Below are 11176 nucleotides of genomic sequence, written 5' to 3'. Positions count from 1 at the left end.
AACTCCTTCTCTCTCTTCTATATTTAAAAATTAATTAATTAATAAATAAATAAATTATTTTAATTCTTATTTACTTTTTCTATTTATACTTCTTCTCTTTTCTCATCTATATATTCGAATTCTACTTCTCTGTCTTCTTCCATCTTCACTTCTTTATCTTCTTTCCTTTCTTTTTCACATCTAACTGGAAGCTCTTTGATCCACGTGGCACAAAAAGCTTTCTTCTTTTTTCTTTTCTTTCTTCTTCTTTTTTCTTCACATCTCATTCTAAGGAGGAGCTTCTTGTCTATTGGCATAGAGAGTCTTCTTCTTTTCTTCTTTTCTTCTTTTCTTCTTGTTTATGACTAGGAACATGGATAAAGAACCCCTCTTGACTCCTGACCCTGAACCTGAGAAGACTCTAAGAAGGTGTTTACAATAAACTAAAGCACAACACTCCAGAAGAGATCTCTCAGAAAGTTTTGAATAAGAAAAGGAGGACATGCCTACCTCTGACTTTTATGGCAGAAGCATTGTTGTACCTGCCACTGGAGCTAACAATTTTGAGCTTAAACTTCAGTTAATCTCTCTTCTACAGCAGAATTGCAAGTTTCATGGACTTCCAATGGAAGATCCACATTAGTGTTTAGCCGAGTTCTTGCTAATCTGTAATACTGTAAAGACTAATGGAGTTAATCCTGAAGTCTACAAGCTTATGCTCTTCCCCTTTGCAATAAGAGACAGAGTTAAGCTATGGTTGGAAGCCCAACCTAGAGAGAGTCTTGACTCTTGGGAAAAGTTGGTTAATGCTTTTCTGGCTAAGCTCTTTCCCCCTCAAAGGATGAGCAAGATTAGAGTGGAAGTTCAAACCTTCAGACAAAGAGAAGGTGAATCCCTCTATGAAGCTTGGGAAAGATACAAGCAACTGATCAGGAGATGTCCTCCTGACATGCTCTCAGAATGGTCCATCATAGGCGTGTTCTATGATGGTTTGTCTGAGATGTCCAAAATTTTATTGGACAACTCTGTAGGTGGATCTTTCCACTTGAAGAAAACACCTGCAGAAGCAAGGGAACTCATTGAAATGGTTGCTAATAACCAGTTCATGTACACTTCTGAAAGGAATCCTGTAAACCATGGAACCTCTCAGAAAAAAAGGATTTCATGAAGTTGAGACTCTGAATGCTATATTGGCACAGAATAAGATCCTGACCCAACAGGTCAACATGATCTCTCAACATCTGCCTTGGCTGCAAGCTGCAGCTGGCAGCAATCAGGAAGCTTTTCTTGAAGAAGAAGCTTATGATCCTGAACAACCCACCATGGAGGAGGTGAATTACATGGGAGAGCCCTATGGAAACACTTACAACCTTTCATGGAGGAATCATCCTAACCTCTCATGGAAGGATCAACAGAAACCTCAGCAAGGTTTCAATAACAACCAAGGTGGTAGAAACAAGAATAGGTTCAACAACAGACCATCATTTCCATCTTCTCAAGGGAACATGGAAACCTCTAATCAGAGCCTTTTTTACTTAGCCATTATGGTTTCCAGCCTCACTAAGACCACCCATAGTTTCATTAGTGAAACAAGGTCCTCCATTAGAAACTTGGAGGTACAGGTTGGTCAACTGAGCAAGAGGATCCCTGAGACTCCTCCAGACACTCTTCCCAGTAACACTGAGGTGAACCCTAGAGAAGAGTGCAAGGCCATAACCATGGATGTAGAGGCCAAATTAGAGGAGAATGAGAAGGTGTTGAATGGCAGTGAAGAAGCCTTCACTGGGCGTTCAACGCCCACAATGGTAGCAAGCCTGGCGTTAAATGCCAGTGAGGAACTTCTCACTGGGTGTTCAACGCCCATCCTGGCAGAAAAGCTAGCGTTGAATGCCAGCTAGGGAGCACTGGCTGGGCGTTCAACGCCCAACCATGCAGCCTTTCTGGCGCTGAACGCCAGTGAGGGGTAACGCCTAACCATGCAGCCATTCTGGCGCTGAACGCCAGTGAGGAACCCCTCACCCAGGGAAGCTGGCATTGAACGCCAGCAAGGACATCCCTGCTGGGCATTCAATGCCCAGAATGCTAGAGGGACTGGAGTTTAACGCCAGTCAGGGTGGACAGCAAGGGCGTTCAATGCCCAATAAGCTGCCAGAGCTGGCGTTGAACGCCAGTGAACGCACACCCTTTGAGTGCCTGAATCCCACTCAAGAACCCTCTATCTCAAAACCAAAGAAAATCATAAAGACCATAGAGGTTCCTTTGAATGCACTTCTACAGTGTGTGAGTTCTGATGACTACTCATCCTCAGATGAGGATGAAGACACTAGGGAAGAGTAAGTTGCTCGTTTCCTAGGAGCTCTAATAAAGCTGAATACCAAGATATTTGGTACAAAGACTCTGGAGGAAGAACCTCCACTTCTCACCAAAGAACTCCATGCTTTGGTTCAGCAAGAGCTACCCCAGAAGCTTCCAGACCATAGACGCTTTCTGATTCCTTGCACCATAGGCACTATGACCTTTGATAAGGCTCTGTGTGACCTAGGTTCAAGCATTAACCTCATGCCACTCTTTGTAATGGAGAAACTGAGAATCCTTGAGGTACAAGCTGCACACATCTCCTTAGAGATGGCAGACAAGACAATGAAGAAGCCCTATGGCTTAGTAGAGGATGTCTTGGTGAAGGTCAGGGGCGGAGCTAGGCTAACTATTTAGGGGGGCGGTGTTATATTTTATATTACTATTTCTATTGGTAAAATTGTGCACTCATATTAGGGACTTCAATTTCATGTTTTTCACAAAAATCTTTAACATTTGCAAGAAAATTGCACCATCCACCATCTCTTAATTGTTGAAGAAGTAACTTTGATGTAGAAATAATATGCATTGCATTAAGAATATCTTGAGATTGTTCAGTGCTTGGCAAAGAACATTAGTGATTCCCATAATCTCTTTCATCAAGTGCAAAGTGAAAACAAATTCAAATGACAATAATATTTTACTAACACCATAAGCCTCGCCTCTTTGTGCATAAGTTGTCCCGTCTTCAATGATATTATTGAGAACAATATTGGTAGCAGGAAACATTTTTACCAAACTGTAAATAGAATTAAAGTGAGAGCTCCATCAAGTATCCCCAGCTCTTTGTAAAGTGCTTATTTGATTCGCACCTTTGCCTGTTTCTAATTCATTTTGAGCAACCAAGTTTGCATTTTCAATTACTTGAGCTTCTTGTAATTGATCATGTCTTTTTGAAGAAGCACTAACAATAGTGACAATAGAGTTTAATTGAGTAAAAAATTCATGAATTTGAAGTACCTCTCTTGAAGCTGCCACCAATGCTAATTGTAACCTATGAGCAAAACAATGCACATAGTATGCTTGTGGAGAATCTTTAAGAAACAAAGCTTGCAAACCATTCCACTCACCCCGCATGTTGCTAGCACCATCATACCCTTGACCCCTAATATTTTTAACTTGGAGATTATAATGAGAAAGGACAGAAATCAATTCTTTCTTTAAAGTTGTTGCACAAGTATCAGTGACATGCACAAGATCAAAAAATCTCTCTTTAACAAAACCATCTAGAGTAACAAATCTCAAAACAATGGCCATTTGCTCCTTTTTAGATTCATCTCTAACTTCATCAACAATAATACAAAATTTGGCATCTCCAATCTCTTCTCTAATTGAATTTCTCACCTTAGTAGCAAGAATATGTAGAATTTCTTTTTGGACATCATTTGAAGTATACTTAGCATTTTTTGGAGCATTTTCCAAAACATTCTGTTTCACTCTTTCATTGTAAGATCCCAAAAATTTTAACATTTCCAAAAAGTTACCTCTGTTGCTTGAACTTTGGCTTTCACCATGTCCTCTGTATACACCACCTTGAAATGTCAACCATCTAATGCAATCTATAGATGCTCCTAGTCGAATTCGATTCTTTTCAATCTCTTCTGATGTTTGCTTATGAAGAAGTCTGTCAATATGTTGTGATTGTTTCATCAAATCATCACATGATTTCAGCGCCTTATGATGGAATGAGTTAGGACCTTTGCCAATGTGATTCAAAAGAGCACATTCTTTTCCACTATTTACTTTCTTCCAATTTCTGAAACCATTCTCAATAAAAGCATTTGAACCCGTATTGATTGAAGGTTCCTTAGCAAAAAGAAAGCACGAAAAACAATATATAGCATCATCTTCTATAGAATATTCTAACCAAGATGGGAACAATTTAAACCATGAAGCTTGAAAGCGACGATGAATTTTATCACCAGAAAATGGATAATTATCAAGAATTGGCTGATTTGGCCCAACTTTAATATAAGCCCGACGGATTTCATCTCTTTTATTTGGAGGAAACTTCCAAATCATTGGTCGCATTCCAGGATCTCTTTCCAAACGAAAAACATCCAGTTGATTTGGAAGAAGTCATGGACGCTTTGAGCAATTCAATGAAGAACTTGAAGTAATGAAATTTGATGACCCCTCAAGTATTGGAATAGTAATAGTAGAAGCATCTTCATTCTCTTGATCTTTTCTTTTAAAAAATGTATCAATGGTTTTGAACTTACTCATAATTCAAATGGCCAAATAAGTTCCTATAATTTAAAATATATTTAGCAAAAAGTGTAAATTACAGTCTAAATCTTTATAAAATATAAAAATTATATTTCAATTTAAAATAAAATATTAAAATTCAGAACAATAATACTAACATCCTAGTATAAATAATATAAAATTGTAATTAAATAGTTAACTAATAAAAAAAACTAAATATACAAACTAACATATAATAACATAAACTTAATTAACAAATAATAATAAATTAACTAATTAAGTAAATAACTAAATATATAAAAAAGAATAAAAATAGAACCTTTTTTGAGAAAGAGGAGTGAAAAATCACTTGTTAAACTACTCTCTTTTTTTTAATCTGCAAAAAACAAAAAAAATAAGAGTCAAAAAGGTAAAATTGTAAAAGATAATAAGATTAAAGAGATAAAGAAGAAGAAGAATAGGAAAAGTTGTTACCCAAATTTTTTGAAAGCCAAGGCGGGAAGAGAGGGAGAGGAAGAGACCGGTTGTATGTTGAAAAATAAAAAAAGGGGATTGGAGAACTGATTAGTGATTATACGTTGGGAAATAAAAAAGGGATAGGGATTGGAAAATAGAAAAAGGGATAGGGAATGGGCTATTGGGCTGGGTTTTGTAGGAATTAAAAGTGAGAGGGGGAGGGGGGTTGGAAAAGATAGAACAAAAAGAGAGGGGGGGCTGGGAAATAACAAAAAGGGGGATCAGACTATTTTTTTTTTTGAATAAAAACTAAAATTTTTGGGGGGGCCATTTCCCCCCTTTATTTATACGTACCTGCGCCCCTGGTGAAGGTTAAAAACCACTACATCCCTGCAAACTTCATAGTCTTGGATATAGGAGAGGATGAGGATGACTGTGTCATCCTTGGAAGACCTTTCCTAGCCACAACCAATGCTATCATTGATGTGGCTAAGGGAAAAATGACCCCAAAGTTAGGGGAGGATCACATCTTATTCAAGATACCTCACCCCAATTCTCCCTCTAAAAAAGAGATAACCGTGCAACACCTAGTATGTGAACCCTTTCTTTCTATGCAGAGCTCTGTAGAGGCCCTAGACATCAATTCTAAGTTTGGTGTTGGCAGCCATCAACAAGCTCTAAGCACAAAGGTACTAAAAAGAAAGTACCTAAAGGCTGGAGGGAGAAGAAAGTTCCTACTGAAAGCCTTTCACCTGGCATCAGAGTTGTCTTCTCTAAGAAGCCAGTCTTACCACATACAGTGAGCCATGTCCTATCTCTAGAGCATGTAGAGTTCATTCATGAGAGGACAGGAAGAAAGTTCACTGTCAGGGGCAAAAATTTGGGCCCATACTCACCTCCGTAAGGAGCTAAATGTCAAGCTAGTGACATTAAAAGAGTGCTTGTTGGGAGACAACCAAACTTTACTCAACTATATTTATTTTTGTTTTGTTTTGTTTTTCTTTCAGAGTCATGATCATGTGCATCAGTAAAGAGACAGAATTCACAGTAGTGAAAACAGGACACTCCGGAGAGAGTGTCAAAGTTGAATGCCAGTGAGGAAGCCCTCACTAGGCGTTCAAATCCCCAAGAGGGGAGCATTGCTGGTGTTGAACGCTAGCCAGGGAGCAGCCCCTGGGTGTTCAAACGCTAATGCAGAGAAACAGGGAATCTGGAATTCCCTAGCCTCCCAAGACCAGCAGGTCCCACGGAAGCTCCACCTACCCCACCTTCTTCTTCCCTATTAGTCATATTTGCTCGAGGATGAGCAAAACTCTTAAGTTTGGTGTTGCAAAAGCTTTGCTTTGTGACTTCTACCACTCTTAAGTATAGAAGAAGAGGATGGAGCAAACCAAAAAGCATACACGTGAACCTGTGCAGCAGCCTCAAGAAAGGCAAAGGAGTGACATAGAAGAGATCAAGCATCACATTGGATCCTCAAGGATGAGCACTAGCACCATCATTCAAGTGGATTCGTTCTCTTTTACTCCTTTTCTATTATTTTTCTATTTTCTGTCTGTTTATTTATCTGTTCCCTTCTTCTAGTTGCATGATCATCTACATTTGATGTCTTAAAGTTGTAAAATGTTCCATATATCTCTCAACTTGTTTAAAAGAAAATTTTTATTTGAAAAGAATTGAGAGATGCATGAATTTCAGGTTTAAAATAAGATTAGTTTAATTATATTGATGTGGTGCATTTGCTTTTATTTTCTGAATGTATGATTAAAAAGTGCATATTTGAAGTTGTGATTTTAGAATGTTGGCTCTTGAAAGAATAAAGAAAAAGAAAAAATATTATTGATAATCTGAAAAATATAAAATTGATTCTTGAAGCAAGAAAAAGCTTGCTTGCAAAAAAAAGAGAAAAAGTGGCGAAAATAAAAAGAAAGAAAAAAAAAAGCAAGCAGAAAAAGCCAATAGCTCTTTAAAGCAAAAGGCAAGAGCAAAAAGCCCATAACACTTTAAACCAAAAGGTAAGGGTAAAAGGGCCCAAAGCTTTGAGCATCAGTGGTTAGGAGGCCTAAAGGAATAAAATCCTGGCCTAAGCTTTGATAAACCACTATTTTATGGTTTATCTTGTGTTTAATTGAGTGGTTTCATCAAGTCTTTACCCACGTATTCATATGATTTGCATGATTTTACAATCCCTTCCTAGTTTTGTTTTATGGTTGAAAACTTGCTTCCTAAAGATCTTTAATTAGTATATTTTAATTCTTCTTTATACCATTCGATGCCGTGATCCGTGTGTTAAGTGTTTCAGGCTTTATAGGGCAGGAATGGGTTAGAGAATGGAAAGGAAGCTTGCAAAAATGGAAGGAACACAAGAAACCAAGGAGATAACCAGCGAGCACCGACGCGCATGCATGGCTCACGTGAGTACACGGAATGGAGAAATTTGCAGCGACGCGTGCGCGTGCCTGACGCGTACGCGTGACAAGGAAATTCGCCAAATGACGTGCACGCGTGACTGACGCGTACGCATGACATGCGCGATCTGCAGAAATAACATAAAACACTGGGGGCGATTTTGGGCCGAGTTTTGACCCAATTTTCGGCCCAGAAACATAGAATAGAGCCAGGGAACCTGCAGAGACTCGAGAGATTCACATTAGCATAGTTTTAGGTTTTTAGATCTAAATCTAGAGAGAAAAATTACTCTTCCTCTAGGTTTTCTTTACATTCATAGTTTATTAGTTTTATGCTTTTGCTTTTGGATATTGAAGAGTCATCACCTCCGTTGAAGATACTATTCTAGTTTGTTTCCTTACTCTTTTATTTATTCCATATTCTTAATTCTTGTTTAAAGTTACAATTGGATTATTTTCATGGATTGTTAATGAAAAAGATTACTTTTAGTTTTAATTAAATTGCAGTTATTGTCCATCATGTCTTTCTTTTATTCCCTTTTTAATTCTATGCAAGTAATTTTCATGTCAATGGAGTAGATTCCCAACTTGACATGGGGGTTGATTAAAAGGAGACACTTGAGTTGGAATGCTTAAGTGATTAGTTAAATTGGAAGTTGTTGGCTAATTCTTTACTTACTAACGCTAGACCTTCCCAAGGGAGAGGACTAGGATTTACAAATAAGAGTTAGCTCAATCACTTGACTTTCCTTTATTTAGTAAGGGTTAACTAAGTGAAAACAACAACCTCTTTATACTACACTTGAGAAAATTCCAACAAGGATAGAACTTCCAATTAATCATTCCCCCAGTCAAGGATTTTTAATTAGAATATATATATATATTTCTCTTTTAAATTACAATTATTTATTTTCTGTCATTTAACTCTCAAAATTCTCGAAAAACTCCTGATTAATAACTTAGCACCCTTTCTAGCAACTCGTTGGGAGACGACCTGGGATTCATACTCCTAGTATTTTTATTCTAAACTTTTGTGACAACCTTTCTAAATTGATGAGGCGAATTTTAGCTGGTTAAGAACTATACTTGCAACGCTGTTTTTATATTATAATCTCTTAATTGGTCTAATTTCTGCCACGCATCAATTTTTGGCGCCGTTGCCGGGGACTTGTAATTGTGTGCTGAATTATTAATTAGTGTGCATATTTTTATTTTATTTGCGTATTTCATTTTATTTTATTACCATGAGCTGTATGTTTCTTTCATTGAATGACGCGTTCACTGCCTGATCCGAGCTTAGCTGCATTTTATCCTGAAATTGAAAGAACTCTTTCACGTATTAGGCGAGCTCGGTGCAGGTTAGCCTCAGAGGGTGGTGAAGTGATTGTTATCGATTCACCAGTCTCATCTGAGGGTGAATCTAAACCGCCATCTGAGGAAGAAACAAACTCCTTTACTACTGATTCAGTTGATTCACGTGCAGATAGAATGGCAACACCTAGGAGGATTACTCTCCAAGAAGCTGGAGCTCCAGATTTTACACTGCAGTCGTATTAAGTACATCATCCAACTCTGGCTGTAGATTTTGAGCTGAAGACTGCACTAATCAACTTGATGCCAAAGTTTCATTGCTTACCTGCTCAGGAGCCTATGAAGCACCTAAGGGATTTTCAGACAGCCTGTTCTACTGTAAGGCGTCATGGTGCAAATGAATCTTCTATTCTGTTAACCGCCTTCCTATTTTCTCTTGAGGGAAAGGCGAGGGAGTGGTACTACTCCCAACCTGAAGCAACTGTCACCAACTGGGATACGCTCAGGAGAGAATTCTTGGAAAAATACTTTCCAGCTAAAGTTACAGATAGATTGAGAAAAGAGATCTCCTGCATTGTTAAAGGAGAATTAGAGACTCTTTATGAGTACTGGGAGCGCTTTAAGAACCTTCTGGACGCATGCCCCCATCACATGATTGACAGGTTGGTGTTGATCAGCTACTTCACTCAAGGCATGAAGCCTCGGGATAAAACTACACTGGATGGTGCTAGTAATGGTTCTCTGAAAAAGTACAAGACTGCAGATGAAGCATGACAACTGATCAGCGACTTAGCTGAGTCCACTAGAAATCACAGGCATAGGAACAGCCACTCAAAGACTGTTGCAGATAGGGGTGTTCATGGTTTGGTTAGTCCAAAAACCAAACCAGTTTTTTGGTTAACCAAAAATATAGTATTGGTTAATTAACTAAATTGGTTTTACATGATGAAACCGGTTATTAACCAGTTAGTGAAATTCAAAACCGGTTTTTAACCGGTTATTAAAACAAAAACCGATTTTTACATTAAAAACAAAACCGGTTTTTATACTAAAAAATTGACTTTTATACCATAAAATTGGTTTTTACATGTAAAAATAGTTTTTTACACAAATTAATATTTTTACATATAAAAATCCAAATTTTTGAACCTTTTTTTAATTGAATTTTTTTAATCTAATTTTTTTTCTTTCTAAATGATACGAGTAACATTTGTAAATAATGAAATCCCTTCCATTGCTTTCGTTCCTTTTTCTTTCTTATCTCTTTTCAGCATTTTCTATAAATAATTTTTTCTAATATAAATATTTTCTTTCTAAATGATACGAGTAACTTTTTCTTATCTCCTTCTATCCATCTCTCTCCTTTTCTCTCCCCCTCCCCTCTCTTTCTCTTCCTCTCTCTCTCTCTCTCTCTCTCTCTCCCCTCTCTTCCATTTCTCTCTCCCTTCTTTTCTCTCTCCCCTTCTCTCTCTCTCTCTCTCTCTCCCATTTTCTCTCTCATCCTCTCTTTCTTTTATCTCTCTCCCCCTCCTCTCTATCTATCTCTCTCTTTCCACTCTTTCTCCCCCTCCCCATTTCTTTCTCTCTATCCTTCTCTCCATCTCTCTCCCCATGCTCTCTCTCTCCCCTTCTTTCTTTCTCTCTCCCCTCCTCTTCCTCTCTCCTTCTCTCTCCCCTCATCTCTTTTCTCTCTCCTTCTCTTTTTCTGTCTCTCTCTCTTTCTCTCTCCCCATCCTCTCTCTCTCTCCCCATCCTCTCTCTCTCTCCCCTCTCTCTTTTTCTCTCTTTGTCCTCTTTCTCTCTCTTCTTCTCTTTCTCATATCCTTCTTCTCTCTTCTTATCTCTCTTTTTTTATTTCTCCTCCTTTATCTTCTCCTCCTCTCTCTCTTCTCTCTCGCTTTAGAGAGAAGAGGCAAAAAGAGATAGAAGAGGGATAGAGATTGAGAAAAGGTTGAGAGAGAAAGAGAAAAGAGAGAGTAAGAAAAAAAAGAGGAGAAAGAGAGAAAAGGAAGAGAGGAAGAGAAAGAGAGAGAAAATGAGAGAGAGAAAGAAGAAAAAGAAAGAGAGAGAGGAGTGAGAGAGAGAAAGAGAGAAAAGAAAAAAGAGAGAGAAAGAGAGGGGAGGAAAAGGAGAGAGAGAGGAAGGAGAGGAGAGAGAGAGAGAGAGAAAGAGAGAAAAAGGAAACGAGAGGAGAAAAGAGAGAGAGAATGATAGGAGAGGAGAGAGAGATAGAAGGGGAGAGAGAGGGGAGGAAGAGAGATAGAAAAAAGGGGAGAGATGATTAGAGAGAGGAATGGAAGGAGAGAGATGAAGAGAGAGAAAGGAGGGGGAGAAAGAGGACAAGGAGAAAGAGAGAGGCAGTGAGAGAGCGGAGAGAAGGAGAAAGAGACAAAGAGAGAAGAGGAGAAAGAGAGAGAGGGAGAGAAGGAGATAAAGAAAGAGGAAAGGGAATAGAGAAA

The 11176-nt window shown here is 38.3% G+C and overlaps 1 protein-coding gene across 1 annotated transcript in view; it reads right to left on the bottom strand.

Annotated features, from left to right (window-relative positions):
• Window positions 1–4356, bottom strand: part of LOC107604684 (zinc finger MYM-type protein 1-like) — a 9495-nt gene extending 5139 nt beyond the window's left edge. Inside the window, exon 1 of the mRNA XM_016306335.2 lies at window positions 3295–4356. Coding sequence (XP_016161821.2) covers window positions 3295–4356 — 1062 coding nt within the window. The remainder of the gene's footprint in view (window positions 1–3294) is intronic.

The sequence above is a fragment of the Arachis ipaensis genome, chromosome B01, assembly GCF_000816755.2.
Source record: "Arachis ipaensis cultivar K30076 chromosome B01, Araip1.1, whole genome shotgun sequence".
Lineage (NCBI taxonomy): Eukaryota > Viridiplantae > Streptophyta > Magnoliopsida > Fabales > Fabaceae > Arachis > Arachis ipaensis.
The sequence above is the reverse complement of the archived record's forward strand: the minus strand, read 5'-3'. Positions and strand labels throughout refer to the sequence as shown.